The 21372-nt window shown below is 34.3% G+C and overlaps 1 protein-coding gene across 3 annotated transcripts in view; it reads left to right on the top strand.

The window, feature by feature from the left end:
* BTAF1 (B-TFIID TATA-box binding protein associated factor 1) overlaps positions 1-21372 on the top strand; it is an 88626-nt gene that overhangs the window by 16953 nt on the left and 50301 nt on the right. For 2 of the 3 annotated variants that reach the window (XM_057735145.1, XM_057735146.1), the window contains exons 3-13: positions 1887-2001; positions 3787-3933; positions 10907-11070; positions 13165-13301; positions 15571-15700; positions 15973-16041; positions 17145-17234; positions 17956-18051; positions 18146-18322; positions 19003-19143; positions 20208-20332. In XM_057735145.1, coding sequence (XP_057591128.1) covers positions 1887-2001; positions 3787-3933; positions 10907-11070; positions 13165-13301; positions 15571-15700; positions 15973-16041; positions 17145-17234; positions 17956-18051; positions 18146-18322; positions 19003-19143; positions 20208-20332 — 1391 coding nt within the window. Of the gene's footprint in view, positions 1-1886; positions 2002-3786; positions 3934-4511; positions 4562-10906; positions 11071-13164; positions 13302-15570; positions 15701-15972; positions 16042-17144; positions 17235-17955; positions 18052-18145; positions 18323-19002; positions 19144-20207; positions 20333-21372 lie in introns of those variants that run through there. The other variant, XM_057735147.1, reaches the window with a different exon arrangement.

Raw genomic sequence — 21372 nt, 5'->3', positions numbered from 1 at the left:
ATTATTTTCAAGATTCTTTCATCTTGTAGCATGTTTCATTTTTCATTCTTTTTTATTGCGAAATATTGTCCCATTGTATGGATATGGGTAATGCTGTGTGGAAATATCACATCTTATTTATCTCTTCATCAGCTGATGGGCGTTTTGGTTGTTTCTACTTTTTGGCCTTTTGCTGCTGTGAAATTTGTGTACAAGTTTTTGTGTGGATGTAAGTTTCATACATGGGTGTATACCAGAGAGTAGAATTGCTGGGTCATAGGGTAACTGTGTTTAACTTCATGAGGAAATGCCATACTACTTTCCACCATATTACATTCCCAACAGCATATATGAGAGGTCTGATTTCTCCACATCCTTGCCAACATTTACTATTAACTGACTTTGTTTATATCCGTATCAGTGAGTATGAAGTGATATTGTAGTTTTGATTTGCATTTTCCTGATGAATAATGATGTTGAACATCTTTTCATTTGTTTATAGACCATTTCTGTATCTTCTTTGGAGACCTTTCTGTTCAGATCCTTTGCCTATTTTTAAGCGGGATATTTGTTCTTTTATTAATGAGGTATAAGAATGTTTTATTTTAGATACAAGCCCTTATCAGGTATGGAGTTTACAAATAGGTTCTTCTAGTCAGTGGGTTGTGTTTTCACTTCCTTGATGGTATCCTTTGAAGCAGAAATTTATTAATTTCAATGAAGTTGAATTTATCTTTTTTTTTTTAAGCACATCACTTTTGCGCTTTTGAGATATCTAAGAAACCTTTGCCTAACCTAAGGTTACAAGGTTTATCCTCATGTTTTCTTCTGACAGTTTTATAGTTTTAGCTGTTATTTTTAGCCTTCTGTTCTGTTTTGAGTTAGTTTTTGTGTCTCATATGAGGTAGGGATTTTAAATAATTTTGTTGCTTTAGCACCATTTGTTGTAAAAACCTTTATTTCCCCATTGAATTGTCTTGGCACTGTTGTCAAAAATTGGTTGACCATAGACACATAGTATTATTTTTGGACTCTAAATTCTATTCCATTGATCTATGTATCTGTCCTTCTGCCAGTACCACACTGTCTTAATTATTGTTGCTGTGTAGTAAGTTTTGAAATCAAGAAATGTGAGTCTGCCAACTGTATTATTCTTTTTCAAGATTGTTTTGGTGATTCTGGATCCCTTGCATTTCCATATACGTTTTAGGATTAATTTGTCCATTTCTGCAAAAAAGTCAGCTGGGATTTTGATAGGAATTGTGTTAAATCTGTATTCAGTTTAGGGGGTATTACTATCTTGACAATATCAAGTCTTCCAATTCATAAACATGAGGTATCTGTTTATTTAGGTCTTATTTAATTTCTTTCGATAGTATTTTGAATTTTTTGTAGTTTTGAGTATACAACTCTTGCACTTTCTTTGTTAAATTTATTATTTTATACTTTCCGATACTATTATACATGAGATTGTTTTCTTAATTTCATTTTCAGATTGTTGAAAGTGTATAGAAATACAGTTGATTTTTGTATATTGATCTTACATCTTGCTCTTTTGCTGAACTCATTTGTCTTTTCTACTAGTTTTATAATTCTTGCATTAAGTAATGGGACTTATGAATAATATGAACTTTGCTTTTTAGTATATTAAAAACTGTTATTTTTAAAATGCACTTAAGCATTATTTTATTAAAAGTTTTCTGTTTCATTTTTTTAAAGTATCGTGATATTTCTTGTGACTGATAGAATCTTATAAATGATTTTAATAATTCCAAAGTGTTTTATATAAATTTGAGAACTGTTAAATTAGAAATTAATAACAAGTAAATTTGTGTTTCTCTGTTTTGGCCACCTTGAACAAACAATATTTTTTGGTATATAACTGGTCTATTTTACAATTTTTTAAGGTGTTGATATATTTAAGGAGTACAAATTGGGATACTCGGATTGCAGCAGGACAAGCTGTTGAAGCTATAGTGAAAAATGTACCTGAATGGAATCCAGTGCCAAGAACCAAACAAGGTGCTTTTAAAGTGGAAAAGTAGTTTGCAGTAAAAACTGCACATTTTATATTTTAGTAATTTCGCTTTAACTTAAAGGCTTAATTTTCGTGCTTTTAGGTGCAGTCTTGTCAGGAAATAATATTGAATAAGGGGATATTTTCACCATGTTTTAAAAAACATACTAGACAAACAAAATGTTTTCTTATATATTTTATTTATTTATTCTTTACTTGTTTAAATTAATTTTTATTGGAGTATAGTTCCATTATCTCATATATATTTTAAATTATGAATTCTACAGTATGCTTGATTTACAAAGACTATTACTTCTCTCAAGGATTTATGTCCTAAAAAAAGAAATCAATACAGTGTAAATATTTGAAACAGTCTATTTTTTTCTTGTTGCTGGGAGAATAGTGTAATTGTTTACTAAATTTAAGCATGATTATTGTTTACTAAATTTAAGCAAGTTTATGTGTGGATATATGGAGGGTCAGCCTTTAGTTGTTTGATGTCTTTTGGAAGAAATTACTTGTTTTCTGACTGCCTATTATATATGACATTTAAAAATGAATGTATGCTTTTACAGATTAACAAAGGTATACATTTTAATTAAGTGAGAATTTAATACGGTGCAACTGCATTTCATTTTCAAGTCACTTTGATAACATGACTTTTATCATATGTCTTAGCATGTCTAAAATTTTTGCTTTAATTTGCTGCACCTATTATTTTGAGGGATTGTGTTGTCTTCTCTCATCAAGAGAAATATATAACCAGAAGAAGTTATAACTTGTTTCAGAAAAGAGCCTTTTCTTTCCAGCTTATTACCCTTGCTTACCCTTAAATAGTTAAATAATTGGTATATAGAGATACTAGGACTCAAATTCTTTTCAAAAAAACTTTTTTTTCTTGGCCATGCCTCATGGCTTGTGGGATCTTAGTTCCCTGACCAGGAATTGAACCTGCAGTGAAAGCACTGAGTCCTAACCACTGGACCGCCAGAGAATTCCCCCCAAAAGCTTTAAATTAGTTACACTAGCATTAAAATATATAGTAAGGTTACTTGTCATCATTAGAAAACTTTAAGATATTCATAGCAGTTCCTTTTCAGTTTAGCAATTACACGTTAGTTTACAGATGAATTATATGCAAATACCAGCTAAACAAACTATTAAGTCAGTGAACAATTATAGTGCATTTAAAAATTTACAATGGCATAACCTTTTTGGGAGGAATACAAAGCATTTTATAGATAGTTTTAGATCCCAGATGAATATTTAATTTTAGTGATTTGCCAGGAGGTTGTAATTTGCTTATATTATGAGAAATGAATCCTATTGATTGAGTAGTTCCTTTTTGTCTAGGATATTCCTCAGGTATAGGGAACAATGATGGTCACTAGTTTTGTTTATGAATGTATTCCATGAATATGTTTATCTTCCAATATATCACTACAATAAACGACCTTGGTATTTTTTAACTGTTTAGCAGATAGCATGATTTGTAACATACATATTTCAACATTGAGGGGATGCATTTCTTCATATAACATTGTGCTTTCATAGTCAAAAAGTTACATACACACCCACGAACATTCTGATAGCTTGTAGTAAGGGAGCCACCTACTAAATAGTTTTTTCATAAATAAGAGCTGATCATAAGTAAATCCTCAATAGCTTTTCTACTTCCTCCACGTTTTACTTTCCTTAAAATATTACCCACCCACCTTAAGTGATGCTATTTTCTTTCGTTCTATATTTTGGCTATATAATCAAATTGAATGTTTTTAAACCTCATCTAGAAACTACTTCAGAAAGTGCTATGGAAGATTCATCTACTACAGATCGATTGAATTTTGACAGATTTGATATATGTAGATTGTTACAACATGGGGCATCACTTTTGGGATCTGCTGGTGCAGAATTTGAAGTACAAGATGAAAAATCAGGTATGTAGTAGTCCTATAGAAAAAAAGTCTGAAATGTCTGTGTTCAGACCAGTTTGTTATTTTGGTGTGCTGTGTTATCAGTCATGCAAAGTCTAGTGTCATGAAATGTAAAATCGCTGAATTTTGCAGTTTGAGGTGTGGGGCATGTGGGTGGGGGAAGGTAACCAGAAGCACTTTGTCTATAGCTACCATAGGAATAGTTTTCTTCCCTTAGTTAAATATGTACTATATATATGTGCACCATTAATAGATACATATTAATACTTCAGCATACATATTAATATTTCCGTATTTCAATATAAGAATTGTAATGTGGTACTCAGGAGCTTCAGTTGAATAGATTTTAAAAGCCAGGAGTGGTACAGATTGTGGTAATGTTTTCACAATTCTGGAAATTTAAGAGACTATGACAGTTTTCTTTTTATCATATGTTTTAAATATTTAAATAATTGGATCTACTTATGCTGATGACCAAAGCAAAAACTAAAAATGAAAAATAAATCTTGGATAGGTAATTGTCCCATTATCTTTAAACTTACAGAATCCATCTGGATATAAAATAAATGTTTTGGCCATTCAAGATTGATGCCTTGAGTGGAAAAAACCTTGATGTTTTTAATGGATTTCTGTAAGTAAATAAGTTGCTTTTTTGACTAAAACCAAAACAGAACAGTGTTTTGTTTTGTTGCTAATTAATCATTAGTCAGAGCATATCTATCTAGCTAAGTTAATGAAATGATTTTCAATTTGTTCATTTTTTTTTTTTTTTGAAGTCAGATACCCTTGCCTACCCCTATTATGCTTTCTATTGAAAGATCTAGTATAATCATTTATGGAGAGAAGTAAGAGGAGAATTTGCTTAAGTCCAGAAAAATCATAGTTTTTTTTTTAATAAGGGAGGTTAGAGATTTTAAAAAACTTTCCAATTTGATAAAAGTTATCTCTAAGTTTACTAATTATTAAGTTTACTAATATTACTAGTGCACCCACGGACATCACGAGAGATCATTGGCGCTTATCTAGGGATAAAAGTCAGTGTCACTTTTGTCACTTAAAAAAAATGTGTTTGGGTTGTATCTTAAAGATTCTGATTTAATAGATCTGTGGAGAGTTCTGGGAAATTGTATATTAAAAGAGAAAGCTCCACAGGTGACTCTGATATGTAAGCAGGATTGGGAACCCCAATTTTTTTGGAGCTCAGTTTTTAATGCTAAGTCATAGCATGCTGAAGAATACTCATTAAAACCCTCTAATTAGATTTTCGTTAAATGTCTGCTCATCTGTGTGGGTCTCTACTTATTTATAAATGACACATACGTGATTTGCATAGGTGCCAGTTGAAGTTTACTTTGCAGTGGTGTTAGTTATTTTCCCCAATACAACTTCCTCTGGAATGAGAGGACCAGTTTTAGGCTCTTCATAAGTGTACCGAGCTTATGATCCAGCAGTCTTCATTTTGAATGCCTAGTGTTTTTCCCTCTGGGTAGAGTAGCCTTAAATTTTTTTGCTTTTACATAGCTTTAGAGAGATATAATTCACATACCATACAAATCACCCATTTAAAAAGTGTGCAGTTCAGTGGGTTTTAGTATGTTCACAATTGTGTGTAGTTAATTTTAGAACATTGTCATTACCTCAAGAAGAAACCCCGTATCCTTTAGCAATCATCCTTCTATCCTCCTACATCCTTTCCTTCTCTTACCAGCCCTAAGTAACCATTAATTTACTCCCTATATCTATAGATTTGCCTATTATGGGCATTTCATATAAATGAGATCATAAAATATGTGGTCTTTTGTGACTGGCTTCTTTTTACTTAGCAGAATGTTTCCAAGATTTATCCATATTGTAGTATATATATTGGTACTGTTTTCATTTTTTTTCCTATATAGTATTTATTACTGTTATAGGCTGTATCAGTTTTTAGGTTGTGATACAATATAGATAACATAAAATTTACCATCTTAATCATTTTTTAAAAATATTTATTTAATTGGCTGTGTTGGGTCTTCATTGCTGCACATGGGCTGTCTCTAGTTGTGGCAAGTGGGGGCTACTCTTCATTGTGGTGTGCAGGCTTCTCATTGCGGTGGCCTCTCTTGTTGCAGAGCACGGGCTCTAGGTGCGTGTGCTTCAGTAGTTGAGGCACGTGGGCTCAGTAGTTGAGGCACGTGGGCTCAGTAGTTGCGGCACATGGGCTTAATAGTTGTGGCTCACAGGCTCTAGAGCGCAGGCTCAATAGTTATGGCGCACAGGCTTAGTTGCTCCACAGCTTGTGGTATCTTCATGGGGCAGGGATCGAACCCATGTCCCCTGCATTGGCAGGCGGATTCTTACCCACTGCGCCACCTAGGAAGTCCCCATCTTAATCATTCTTAAGTGTACAGTTCGGTAGTGTTAAGTACATTTATATTGTTGTGCAGCCAATCTCCAGAACTCTTTTCATCTTGCAAAACTGAAACTTTATACCCATTAAACAAAAATTCCCATTCCTTTCTCCCCTCACTCCCTGGCAACCACTGTTTTACTTTCTGTCTCTGAATTTGACTACTCAAGGTACTTCATGTAAGTGGAATCATACAATATTTGTCCTTTTGTAACTGACATTTCACTTAACATAATCTCCTTTCATGTTTATCTGTTGTATTCATGTTGTCAGAATTTCCTTCCTTTTTAAGGCTGAATAATATCCCAGTGTATGTTTATACCATATTTTGCTTATCCATTCATCTGTCAGGGGACACTTGGGTTGCTTCTACCCTTTGTTTGTTGTGAATAATGCTGCCATGTACATGGGTGTGCAAATATCTGTCTGAATTCTTGCTTGCAGTTCTTTTGGGTTTATGCTGAGAAGTGGAATGACAGGATCATATGGTAATTCTATTTTTGATTTTTTTTTAGAACCGCCATACTGTACTCCATTGTGGCTGTTCCATTTTATGTTCTCATCAACAATCTATGCAATTTCCAGTTTCTCCACATAACCTTGTCAATGCTTGTTATTTTCTGGGTTTTTTTGGTAGTAGCCATACTGATAGATGTGAAGTTATTTCATTTTCTGGCTGAATAACATTCTGTTGAATGAATATCACATTCTGTTTATTCATTCATAGGTTGAGAACATTTGGGTTATTTCTACCTTTTTGGCTGTTACGAATAATGCTGCAGTAAATGTTCATGTACAGATTTTTGTGTTGGGTATATGTTTTCATTTCTCCTGTGTAGATACATAAGAGTGGACTTGCTGGGTCGTATGGTAACTATGTTTTACTGTTTGAGGAACTGTCAGACTCTTCTCCAAACTGGCTTCACCATTTCACATTCCCCTAGCAAGATACAAGGGTTCCGATTTCTCCACATCTTTGGTAACGCTTGCTTGTCATTAACTGACTTTGACTGTATCCATACCAGTGACTGTGAAGTGATATCTCATTGTAGTTTTTTTTAATTAATTAATTAATTGGCTGCATTGGGTCTTAAATGCTGCATGCAGGCTTCCTCTAGTTGTAGAGCGTGGGGGCTACTCTTCGTTGCAGTGCGTGGGCTTCTCAGTGTGGTGGCTTCTCTTGTTGCGAAGCGGGCGTAGTTGCTCTGTGGCATGTGGGATCTTCCCAGGCCAGGGTTTGAAATCGTGTCCCCTGAATTGGCAGGCGGATTCTTAACCACTGCGCCACCAGGCAAGTCCCTCATTGTAGTTTTGATTTGCATTTTTCTGACAGCTAATGATGTTGAACACATTTTCATGTGTTTACTAACCATTTCTGTGTCTTTTTGAAGACCTGCTATTCAGATCCTTTCCTCATTTTTTAAAAAAATTTATTTGTTTTTTGGGTTTTATTAAATTTTTGGCTGTATTGGGTCTTAGTTGTGGCACGTGGGATCTTTGTTGCGGCATGCAGGATCCTCCGCTGCAGCGTGCAGGCTCCTCTCTAGTTGTGGCGCACAGGCTTAGTTGTACTGCAGCGTGTGGGATCCTAGTTTCTTGACCAGGGTTTGAACCCTGTCTCCTGCATTAGAAGGTGGATTCTTAACCATTGGACCACCAGGGAAGTCCCACCTATGACCATTTTTAAGCGGGATATTTGTTCTTTTATTAATGAAATATAAGAATTCTTTATATATTCTATATACAAACCTCTTGTCTATGATTTCCAAATATTTCCTCCCATTCTGTGTGTCTTTTCACTTTCCTGATGGTAACCTTTGAAGCATAAAAGTTTTTAATTTTGATGAAGTCCAATTTATCTTTTTCTTTTGTTTCTCAAGCTTTTTGATGTCATATGTTAGAAGCTACTGCCAAATCTAAGGTCATTTACCCCAGTGCTTTCTCATAAGAGTTTAATAGCTTTAACTCTTACTGTTAGCTAGGTATTTGATCTGTTTTGAGTTCATTTTTGTGTTGTGAGGTTAAGGATCCAACATCATTATTTATATGTGGCCGTCTTGTTGTCTCAACACCATTTGTTGGAAAGATTCTTCTGTCCCCACTGAATTATCTTTGTACCCTTGTTGAAAACCAGTTGGCTGTAGACGTATGGTTTTATTTCTGGACTCTCAATTCTATTTGATTGATGTCTGTCTTTATGATAGTACCTCATTGTCTTGATCATCATTGCTTTCTGGTAATTTTTAAAATCCAGAAGTATGAGCCTCCAACTTTGTTGTTCTTTTTCAGGACTATTTTGGATATTCTTGGTCTCTTGCATTTCTATATGAATTTTAGGATCAGTTTGTCAGTGTCTGCAAAAAGCCAGATGATATTTTGATAGGAATTGTTTTGAATCTGTATATCAATTTGAGAAGTATTACTGTCTTACTGTTAGGTATTATGATCCATGAACGTGGAATGTTCTTCCATTTATTTAGATATTTAATTTCTTTCACCAGTATTTTGTAGTTTTCAGAATATAAGTTTTAAGTTTTGCTTTTGATGTTATTGTTAGTTGAATTATTTTCTTAGTTTTATGTTCAAGTTGTTTGTTCCTTTAAATCCTTTTTTCCCCCTCCCTGTTTTTTAGATGAGGGACTTTGTATAGCTTTATCTTTGAATTAACTTATACTTTGTCATACTATCTCTATTCAGCTATTAAGCACATTTGTTGATTTTAAGATTTCAGATATTGTACAGTTGGGTTCCAGACCTACTTCCCACCCCTCCATCCCCACCACCTGCCTGATGGGCTCAAGTCATGCTTGTAAATTTCTTTCTTTTTTTCTTTTTTTCTATGTCTTTATTGGAGTATAATTGCTTTACAGTATTGTGTTAGTCTCTGCTGTACAACAAGGTGAATCATCTATATATATACATATATCCCCATATCCCCTCCCTCTTGAGCCTCCCTCCCACCCTCCCTATCCCACCCTTCTAGCCCAGACCTACTTTAAAAAAAAAAACAAACCAAAAAACAACTATTGGCATATTTTGCACGTGTAATTCACCCTTTTCAAGTGTGTGCGTCTGTTTTTTTTTTTTTTAATGGTTTCTGTTTCTCTAAGGAGGTATCCTATCTTTTCATCATTGTGACAGTATCTTCCTTTACGTTGAGCATTGTTAAAATTGTTTTGTTGAGCTGCTTAAAAATCTTGTCTTCTTATTCCAGCATTTGGGTCATCTCAGAGTTGATCTCCATTAATTGTCTTTCTTTTGGGAATGGGTCACGTTTTCTTGATTCTTTGTATGTTAGTTAATTTTGGATTGTATTCCTCACATTATAAATGTTTATACTGCAGGCTGGATTCTGTTATATTCTTCCAAAGAGTGTCTTGATTTGTTTGGTTTAGTTGGTTGTTTTTGCTTGCTTGTTTTGATAGGCATTTAATTTGGTGAAACTTAGATTGCAAACTCAGTCTCCTTTGTGGTAGGCAACAACTCAAATCTCAATTCAATTTTTAGCTTTAGTTGGACTGTTTGAAGTCTGCCCTGTGCATGCATAATTCAGAGGTCAGCCAGAGACTTGACTGAGTTCACAGAATTTGGCCTTTCTCTCTGGCTCTCTCCTTTCTGGGTTTTCTCTCTCTATTTTCCAGTGGCTATGGTGATCCTTGACTCTTTCCTTTAGTTCTTGAAGCCAGACAGACTGGGTTTTTACACAACTTTTAAATGTAAGGCATGGCTGCCCTACATATCATGGACTGGGTCTACTTTCAGGCTAAAGTGTTCAAAATGAGAAACTCACCTAATGCCATGACCTTCTTCCAGGTATTGATAACTCCTCCAAGTACATGCCTACTTTTGTTCTCTTGCCAGTGCCTTTAGGTGGTTGTTTATTATATTTTAGCTAGAATTTGTTATCTGTGGAGGGGTAGTTCAATAAGAACTTAATCAGCAATTATTGGAAGCTAATCATTATAGAACCATCTCTTGCAACTTAGCTATTTTAAGCCCAAATTTTTATTTTTAAAATAATACCTTTTGATCTGTTTTCCACTGAAATTTGAGGGATTTTACTTGGTACGTTCAAAATCTATTTTTATCCCTTTGTTTTTGTTATTTGGGCTATCAGGACTGTGTCATCTCAGAGTACATAAAGCCCACACTTAGAATAAGCATGTTTTTTTTGAGATCTTTTTCTGATAAATAAAATCTAGATTTTTCTTTAAAGCCTGGTTAGATCTTCAGAGAATGTATAAGATTTAGCTATAGAATGATAAGATTGATTTATTTTCATAGGAATAGATCTCATTTTATATATACTTGATAATTGACAGTAGGTCAGGGGGGTAGTTTCAGTGAAAACTCCTAGAATGTTTTGTTAGCTAGAACACTGTTTTCCAAGATCCCGGTAAAATATTTAACTGTTAGGTAATAAAATTTATGACATGCTCAGAGACTGTGAGTGTGGTTTGTTTTTATTATCAAGAGAGGTGCTGTAATAGTTAAAAAATTTTTTTCTAAATTTTAATCGTCTGATATTCACGTATTAGAAAACTTCTTAACTGATTCGAAGAAAATGTATTTCTTTTTTGTTTAAAGGTGAAGTGGATCCTAAAGAGAGGATAGCACGCCAACGAAAACTATTACAGAAGAAACTTGGCCTTAATATGGGAGAAGCCATTGGAATGAGCACTGAAGAACTCTTTAATGATGAAGATTTGGATTATACCCCAACTTCAGCAGCCCTTATAAATAAACAACCTGTAGGTAAAACCTTTGGTTTTGCTTTATTTTGCTCTGCAATTGCAGCTAAAAAATGCGTTTTTAAATTCTGCTCATTGTTGCTTAGTGCCACCATAATTTAGTGTCTTCATAAATTGGATTTCTAGTGATAGATTCTAAAGAGACAGAAGTTCCCACCTACCTCATAGACACTGGGCTATTAGATAAAAGCTGTGGTGGAACTTTTAAGAGACATTGGTATTGAAAAATCCTTGTTGTACCAATTGCTCTTTCTTTGTTCTTCAGTGAAGGAAAAAAAATTTCAGAGGGTGGGAGATAGTAAGGGCTATCATAGTCAGGTATGATGATACTAGAAATCTTTAGAGCTGTGTTTCTTTTATTTGAGAAAGTAACAAACAAGATGAAAACTTTCAAACAATGCAAAAGTGCATACAATATGAAGTAAAAGACGTTTCTTTTCGATAATTGATGGGACCCATGTCTCTGCATCTCACAGCAACCCTTTTTATTTGTGCATTTTTCCTGAAATTTTCTGTGTGTACACAAGTCCTTTTAAGCCATGTCTGCCTTTTCCCACTTCATATGGCTTCGTATATGAATATATACAGATTGATCATCAGCATTCTTTTTTTGACAGCTTCATGCTATTTGTATGGCTGTACCATAATTTCGCTCTGTATTTTTCCTGTTTCTCTATTTTTCCAATTCCCAGCGGATGCCTGTATGCTTCTTTTTTTATACTTAAGACTCTTTTTAAGCTCCAGTGAAAGCTGTGGCTCTCTCCTCAGAAAATTTCACATACATGTGAAATATTACCTTTTAGGGGGTTTAGTGCTCTTTCCTCTTGCCCCTGCAGTATCCTTTTAGGGATCTGTGTGTCCCATTAAGAATCCCTGCTTTACATGAAACCCATATCTTCTCATTTCCTTGACCTTTCCCTTTGCTTAAGTGGAGAATGGTTTTATTTGCCTTTATTCTAGCTGCCCTCTAAACCATTAGAATTTGTGAACTAAATTTTTTAGCATTGAGGGGTGTGTGATGATGATGGAACTTTTGTAGACAAGGGAAAAAAGAAAAGGCAGATTCTAGAGGGCAAAAGGAGAAGAGTATAAAGAGGCAGAAAATATAACAACAACCAAGAAGGAATAGAAAGAAATGGGATAAAGGGAAGCATAAGATGTAAATAAAAAATAAAGAAGATTATTGAATAAAATAAAGGAAAACAAAAATGTTATGATCACAGTGTGCTAATTGGACATGGTGTAGAGAAATGAATGGGTAGGTGTATTAGAGAAAATGGGCTATAAACAGAATAGTTGGATGTGGGTTCACAGCAGCAAATTTGAGGTTTGTAGGATCCAAACTTGGTTGGCTTTGGATGTCGAGAACCTTTGGGAAGAGTTGCTGAGGTTAGTTGTTGCCATAGGGTCATCACTGCTACATTGTCTTGTATATATGCCAGTGGTCCCTGTGGACCAAGTCCAGCAGGGCACCCACACCAGTGCCCCTAATTGGTTGTAGAAGTATACATTTCATTGAATCTTAATCAGTTAAGGGCAGAAAGGAATTTTAGGCTTGCGCTCAAAGTGTTTTTATTCATAGCCTTAATATTGTCTCCCAGGAATAGATAAGAGAGCAAAAACAGTATGCAGTGAGTGGTTAAGAGGGAAGGAGCATATAGGCTAAGTTAACTATAGGGCACTGGACCAATTACTTATGGCTATAGTTATTTTATTTTTCTTTTCAGTAAAAGATGACTATCATTTTTTTAAAATTGACGTTCTTTACTCTTATAACTTTTGGATGGTAGCATTGTTATTTTGAAGTCTCACCTCTTCAAAGCCCTCAATGGGGTCAGGATCATACATTTTTGCCTTATCTGTGGCATAAAGTTAAGAAACACGAGAATTTCCTGGCAATTGGAAGAATAGGGAAAAAGGAAGAAGAGTGTGAAATTATGGTACAGTCATAGAATAGCATGAAGCTATCAAAGAAGAATGTAATCGATTTGTATATAGTGAAATTTATAGACTTTAGTCCACTTCTGAGGCTGAGACTATGGGTATATATTTTAACTTCAAAAGTTCAAACTCAGCATTCTTTTATTCTTTTAGACTCTCCAGGCAGCTGAATTGATTGACTCAGAGTTTCGAACAGGAATGAGCAATAGACAAAAGAACAAAGCTAAAAGAATGGCCAAGTTATTTGCAAAACAGAGATCCAGGGATGCAGTGGAACCGAATGAAAAGAGGTAAAAATCTTTTTCTACTTATTTAAAACAGTAATGTTGGTCAGCCTAAATCTGGGTCTGCTTGATTTCTAAAAAACATTTTGATTACATTGTCTTTAGCTGTGGAGTACCATTTGGATTGTTTTGCTCAAATATCGGAGAGGATTTACTGTTATTAGGGACTGTGACAGCTTCCCTAGGAAAATCCACATATGCACTTTTTTTTTTCCTTACTAATTATGAGTCCTGAACGAGAATTGAAGATCTTCAAAGGCGAGTGCATTCCAGGTAGAAAGAACAAGTGTGAATGCATTAATCGTGGAATATTCAAGAAACAAAGAAAGGCTGCATGGCTGGGATGAGTAGACAGAAGTAAGAGTAGTAGAGAATGAAGTCGGAGAGATGGCCTGAGGGCTGCAAGTTAAGAATACTACATCCATAAAGTGGGTATTATATCACTTGTTCCCTTGGCTGGGGGCTAAGCCAAATAGTGGGTAATAATCCAGGCGTGTTTACCTAATCCTGTTGTAGGAAAGAACTCTGTGGGTAAAAATCACTGTCCTCACTGTCTTAATGAATTCATAAAAGTGATATCTGTATGGCTTGGAGCAGCATTTCTCAAGGAGTGGTTCAAAACAACCCCCTTTATAAGCACTTTGAGAGGCTTGTTAAAATGTAGATTTTTGGGCCCCACTTAACTCTTAAATCAGAATCTTTAGTGGTGTCCAAGAAATGTTTTGAGTACGTGGTGCAGTGACAAACACATGAGAGCCTATAAAAATAAGGTTTTGTTGCAGATAACAGAACTTTTTGTTGTTCTTTCCATTCATATAAAGCTAAAAAGTTGTGTTTACAGTGGTTATTTAAAAGCTAGCCACATAGTGGGGTAAACAGTAAACATCTACTTGGTATAAATTTTTACTTGGAGTTGTTTTTTTAAGTATAAAATCTTTATTGATCTTGTTAACTACAGTGTTTTTTTAAGTTAACAGCTCATTAGTATCATGTGGTAACCTAGTAAGTGTTTCTACTGACTTTTATTCATATAAGACTTTTACCCAAATATTTGAATATTAGAAATATTAGACCTTATTTTTCAGAGCTCATGACTCATTCATTACACAAATTTTTATTAAATACCTTCTATGTGCCAGATACTGTTCTAGGCCCTCATGATACAGTAGTGAATAAAACAGGTAAGAATTTCTGTCTTTGTGGAGCTTACATTCTAGAGGAAAAGATAGATGAGGAATAAGATAAATAACTATATTAATGGTAAGGGTTAAGAAGAAGAAAAGAGGTAAAGCAAGGAAGGAACATGTGAAATGTTTTGTGGGGATAGAGTTTTAAATTTTAGATAGGATGGTCAGGGAGAGAGTCACAGAGGTTACTTTTCAGTAAAGATTTGAAAGAAGTGAGGATGCTAGCTAGCCCTGTAAATATCTTGAAAAGACATTCCAAATAGCAAGGACAAAAGCCTGGAAGTAGAAACATACCTAACAAGTTCAAGGACAGTAAAATGACCAACCAGTGTGACTAGCTTGAATTAGAATTAGGAGAATAATAATAGAGAATTTCTGATTTCTTTCATCATCTTACAGAAAAAATGGTTGGCCAGAATTACACTATTAAGATGGAAGGTGGGGCTGGGTGGCTATTTATAGAAAATAATGCTGTATATACCTTAACAATGCTAATTCTTTCTTTCTGTTAATAATTCAGTGAAGCAGTTATACTTGTCTTCTCCTTTGTAATATTCTGTTACTTAGGTTAGCCTCTATTTTTGTTCTTTTAGTCATAAATTTTTCCTCAAATTTTCTGTACACATTTTTCATCTTCCAGTTGTCTTATCTCTATATTTTTCAAGAACTAGTAAGATTACACTGTGTTACTCAGTATATTAGTTTTCTCCAGGGTACAAAAGCCTGAAAAAAAAAAGTTGTGCTGGGTTAGATTTAGGTTGTTAGGCCAAGAGAGTTTAAAATAAAAAGGAGAGGAGCTGGTTGTAGAGAGAAGGAGAAAAAAAGACTTCGTTAAATTTGAGAGCCAGTTTGAAAGCAAGAATTCATTGACCTATTTTACATTTATCAGTAAGAGTAGTACGATAAATTTTGCTCAAACGTTTTTAAGCAGTTCATCTTAGTTATTTGATACATGAAATTTTAAGTAAACCATATAAGCATAAAATGGCAAAACATTTGTTCAAGTGATGGGTTGTCTTACATTCATTGTGGTTCACATTATCCTTTATTCACTTTTTTTAAATGGTGACTTTTTTTTTTTTTTTTAGCAATGATAGCACTGATGGGGAACCAGAAGAAAAGAGACGAAAAATAGCAAATGTTGTTATTAATCAGTCTGCAAATGATTCCAAAGTCCTGATTGATAATATTCCAGACAGTTCTCCCTTAATTGAAGAGGTACTATTGAAATGCCCTAGTGTCCTTTGAAATTATTTGTAATTTTTTCATACTAATGTGTTAGTAGATGGTTTATAATAATCTGTCAATTGAGAGAAATTTTATTATTAAAAATCTAAGTATCTTTACTTCGTTAGTAAACAGTTTTAATTATTTAAAAATTTAAAAGCCTGGCTATTATTATTAGTCCTCAATAAATACACCTTATTACTTAAATTATTAACATAAAATAGATCTTTTAAATTATTAGTAATTCTGTTTTTCTTATTCAGACAAATGAATGGCCTTTGGAAAGCTTTTGCGAAGAACTTTGCAATGACCTTTTTAATCCCGCTTGGGAGGTAGGATTTCTTCATTACAATTTCTCTCCGCTCTTTTTTCTTGGCTAATGGTAGGAACCATGTCAAGCACAATCTGTTTTGTCAGAGTCCCTGTTCTTGCCCTTTGCCCTCTCAGAACACTTCATCTCACTCACTTCATATCAGGGCACTTCCTATCACTCACCTCTTAAAAAGAAAACTTTAGAGTGATTTTCACCTTTCATACCCCTTTTGTCTTATTTCTTTTGTCTTCATTTCTTTTTATTCTTTTAGCTATAACATAAAGAGTTGCATATCTCCCAGATAGTAAAAATTTCCTTTGGAAGTGGACAATTTTGATTAAGACCAGTCGTTCCCAAGCAGTAGCTTAGTCTCAGAAATATTTCTTCAAAGAAAATCTTAAACAGGTCCCAGTATGTAAAAGAGATGAAAGTGAAGTTCCTCTGGTTGAAATTGAGGGTCGATAGTCTCAAGCGATTCTGTCTCACTTCAGTTGGCCTGTAGTTTTAAAACACTGTTTTGGAATACCTTTTAGCACCCTTTCTGCTCCTTGATGTAGTTATATTTAAAGCTATTCAAGTCTTAAATGGGGTCTTGAATAAGTGGTTGCAGTGTCAGTGGCATGTTTCCTCTCTTCCAGATGACACTGCAGAAGGCAGCAGGGCTACAGTAAAGTATTAGTCATGAGACATTTTATTTGAATTATCTTCCTTTGATGCTTAACAGTGGTAGCTTTGGAACTTAGTATTGATGTATTTATTTTTAAAATACTGTTGTTTGGGCTGTAAAGAATGTTATGTGATGCTTTCCTTTCTCTCCTTTCCTGTGGATAATGCTGAAAGTAAGCAGAGGGTAGAGGAGTGACAGCCAAGTGGATTAATATCTCAGAAGGAATTCAGAACAGCTATTTTCTTGGCTTGATTTTTTAAAAATTCCACATAATCAAAATTGTGAAATATATATAATTCTTCTTGGATAATAGAAGAAAAACACATTTGTGTGAAGTACTACTTAGTTTGTTCCAATTTCTTAAAAATCTAATATCCCTTTTTTATATTAAAGAAAAGTTAAACACTGTTTCTTAAGCATTTAACCTCTGATATTTGCTTCTTGGTTCTTTCTAGGTTCGACATGGTGCAGGCACTGGACTTAGGGAAATCCTTAAAGCTCATGGGAAAAGTGGTGGTAAAATGGGAGATAGCACTTTAGAAGAGGTAAGTGTAGTAAATCAGTAATTATCACCAGGTTTCAGTAGGTGGCCTCTTTTTCCAAGAGAGGGAAGTAACAGAGCATGTGCCATGAAGTAGAGAGGTAAATAATAAGAAATATGGAAAGGTGAACATAAGGAGAAAGATAGAGGGTTATTAGGAAGAGGTTTATTTACATTATTTATAGACAGAGGAAGAATGAGTTCAAGGGAAAGATATGTCCAGAAATATTGAGTGGAAAAATAGGTAGAAGCACTAGTATTTGAGCAGAATTTAAGGGATGAGAATGTAGAGTGAGATGAATGAGAGGATAGTTTAGAGGTCAGTAAGCAATATGATTGGTGTAACATGGAGACACTGATAATAGGCTAGATAATAGATACATGATAGATATAATTAATATCAGAGCATCAAGTGGTTTCTTTTTTTCTTTTTTTTTAAAGTGGTTTCTTAATTTCTCTTGGAGTACAAGTAAAATAATAGAATTCATGAATGTTAAAGATTTTGGTATAATATATCTAATAGTCATCAAAGAGGATGTGGTTAATATTAAAGATGGTAATTGGGACTATTCCATATTTTGGTTATTGTTCCTACAGCTAAAATAACCTGTCCCAGTATTTTGTGTCAGTTTACTATACTGTAATAGTTTAGTTTTAGTTTTTGGACCTAATATGTTTCCCCTAATATGTTTTAATATGTTTTTAAAAAGTGACTGTTTTAACAGATGATTCAACAGCATCAGGAGTGGTTGGAAGACTTGGTTATTAGACTCCTTTGTGTGTTTGCATTAGACAGATTTGGAGACTTTGTTTCTGATGAAGTAAGTATCTCCTGAGCAAGGCTTTACCCAATCAAATTTCAAATTCTTACAAAATAAGTGTTTTGCAAATGTGAGTTTTCTTTCTCATATGTAGGTTGTGGCACCAGTTCGTGAAACTTGTGCTCAAACATTAGGTGTGGTGTTAAAACACATGAATGAAACAGGAGTTCATAAGACTGTGGATGTGCTGCTTAAATTACTTACACAAGAACAGTGGGAAGTTAGACATGGTGGTCTACTAGGAATAAAATATGCTTTGGCAGTTCGTCAGGTAAATATTTCAGTTTTTGAAGCCTGTATGGGAATGTTTATTTTCATTAATTAAATGAATTGGCCCTAAATTCTTAGTGTTACAAATAAGCCAGTCCTTCAAGATTTGCCTTCTTGAGGTAGTGTCATAGAGATAGGTGATCCTAATAAGAATTTAAGTACAAATTAAAAGATAAACTTGGAAACCTGTTTCTATCTCATAACAAGAACAGTTCTTGGCAAGATTCCTAGCATATGATCACAGGAGTAGCCTCTGGGGCTGGCTCTATTGGGGCGATAGAAAAGAGGGTAGTTTGGAGTAATGAGAAGCAGGAAGAGATGGCTTTCTTTTCCCTCTTCTCTCATATTTCCTTTGGTTGTCAGTGGTGATGAATGAGAAATTGAGTTAAGGTTCTAGCACAGGAGTATGTTTGTATGTATGTGTATTTACACTGGGAATTCATAGTCGTGCCTTGAGAACATGTTCTGATGTTTTAAGTCACATTGAATAATGAGGTACTTGATACGGTTGTGTTCTTTTTCAAATAAGATTAGTTACATAGGCGTCTTTTGACATTGTTTCTGTTTACATGATTCTTTTTAAATAAATAAATATTGGAATTTATGCTTTCAAATAAAAGATGTTTAAGTGCAAAAATTGTACTATAGAAAATTAATCTGTTTTGATGTACTCTTTTACAGGATGTGATTAATACTTTATTGCCTAAAGTTTTAACTAGAATAATTGAAGGACTGCAGGATCTTGATGATGATGTCAGAGCTGTTGCTGCAGCGTCATTAGTACCTGTGGTAGAAAGCCTTGTGTATCTTCAGACACAAAAAGTAAGTATTTTTGCATTTTCTTCCTATAGAGCCTGTTTACATTTGAGGTGTAGTGTGTTAGGAAAAACATCGAGTACTTTTTTTGTCATTTTCCATTTTTCTTATGACGAATAGCCCTCTGATGCATGGGATCTTGACTATATGTTATCCTTGGGAAGAGTGAATTGTGTCTATTTATCTTTCCCTTTCATGTACAGAACATGTAGGGAACTTCCTTGAGAAGAAAGCAACCATTCCTTCTTCATTTCATTCCTGGTTTTTAGGCATATCAGATTTTTGTTTGTTTTGACTTTGGTTTTTGGCTTTTGGATTTTTAATCTGGTTTCAGTTTTGAAATGCCTCTTTTAAAATCTATCTGCAGACATATATATACTACCAAGTGTAAAATAGTCAGTGGGAAGTTATTGTATAACAAAGGGAGTCCAACTCGAGGATGGAAGATGCCTTAGAGGACTGGGGCGGGGAGGGTGGGGGGGACTCGAGGCGGGGTGAGTCGAGGAAGGGAGGGAATACGGGGATATGTGTATAAAAACAGATGATTGAACCTGGTGTACCCCCCACCCCAAAAAAATAAATAAATAAATTAAAAAAAAAAATCTATCTGACTTCCCTTTGTATTGTCAAAATCCAAACACATGTATTTGGGAGTGCAGCAAGCAGTACTTGGAAAGCTTACAAACTAAATTTGTCCTTTCATGATGATTAGGAATGTTTTAAATATATTAAAATTACTCAGAGTCCTGACACGTGTCTCTACACTGTATTGTTTTCAAAGTTTAGTCTTTTACATAAAATAGAGTATTGGATATCTTATTTCCTGAATTCTCCATCCCATTATGAGCCTCATTAGAAAGGGCAGTGCCAGAGTAGAGTTGAGTGGCATTAAAAAGAGGGGTAGAGAATTGTTAAAGTCTTCTTAACTTTGCTCAAAACTGGCATTATCCAAGGTCATTGGGATTGTATATGTTGTTGAATCAGTAGTGACTCCTAAGATACAATTTGGCATGGCTTGTGAATATTTCTTGCAAAATTAATAACTGTTTTCTTGGTAACTCATCTTATAGGTACCCTTCATTATAAATACATTATGGGATGCTCTTCTGGAACTAGATGATCTAACAGCTTCAACAAATAGTATTATGACTCTTCTTTCATCCTTGTTAACTTATCCTCAGGTTCAACAATGCAGGTAATTATTTCTATCCAGTGGAATAAAGAAGAAAGTGTTTACATGCCTTTCCAGATTATTAAGCCTAAAAATATAATAGTCTAGCACCTTTTAGAACAGTACTGTAAGTTGGGGATGCCAAAGACAGTTATTTTCAGGATGACTTTTCTTCTTGACTCTCTAGCCACCAGCTCTTTTGGGGTAGGAACTTAGGTCATATTCTTGGGTTAGTTTGGTCATATAATTCTTCAACTTATCATCCTATAATAGTTAACTTTAGAAATACAAATATTGCATATTATTTTCACCTCTAGCCCCAGACTATATAATTTTAGCCTTTGTGACATTTAGTTAATAGAATTATTGTTGAACATCAGTTTTACTTTTTCCAAAATTTGCTACTGTGTAAACTTTCTCTTTGTAATGTTCACTTCAGGTCTTGCTCTTGATTTCAATAATCAGTCATCAGGAAGGGAACACATAATAATGTAATATAATGTCCAAAGGCAGAGACTGGGTGAAGCCAAAACATAAACCAGAAATTTAAAGTGTCATTTATTTTCCTATCCTGGTATTTGAAATGAAGGTCAGCTAATTAATGTATTCCCTACCTTTTAGACTGGCTCCTGAATATTGTTGTTTCTATTAATAGTATCCTTGGAGATACAGAAAAAGAAATTCGTATGCAACTTAAAAAAAAATCACAGATGAGAAAATTAATTACTCTTCTTAGCCTAGTGAGGGTGTTCAGTGAATGTTTATGTGATTATGATTATAAGTGATTTCTGGTTCTGTGTCTATTTCCAATGAAAATCATCGATGTGTGGAATATGTTTCAAATAATACTGACCTGCTGGTAGTCCTTCAGTGTTTAAATTTAGGCTAGTAGGACAGCCCACAAATTGAAATAGCAAAATAAGTGCCCTATAAAATGAAGAAATAAATTGAAGTGCTAGTGCATGTATAGTGTTTCCTAATTTTCAGATGCTTTCATTGGTATAGGGATTAAATGAGTTATTCTATGTGAAGGTCGTTTTCAAGCTGCAAAATGCAAGAGTTTT

Source organism: Hippopotamus amphibius, chromosome 5 (assembly GCF_030028045.1).
Source record: "Hippopotamus amphibius kiboko isolate mHipAmp2 chromosome 5, mHipAmp2.hap2, whole genome shotgun sequence".
NCBI lineage: Eukaryota > Metazoa > Chordata > Mammalia > Artiodactyla > Hippopotamidae > Hippopotamus > Hippopotamus amphibius.
Note: the sequence above shows the minus strand (reverse complement) of the source record. Positions and strands in the feature narration are given on the sequence as shown.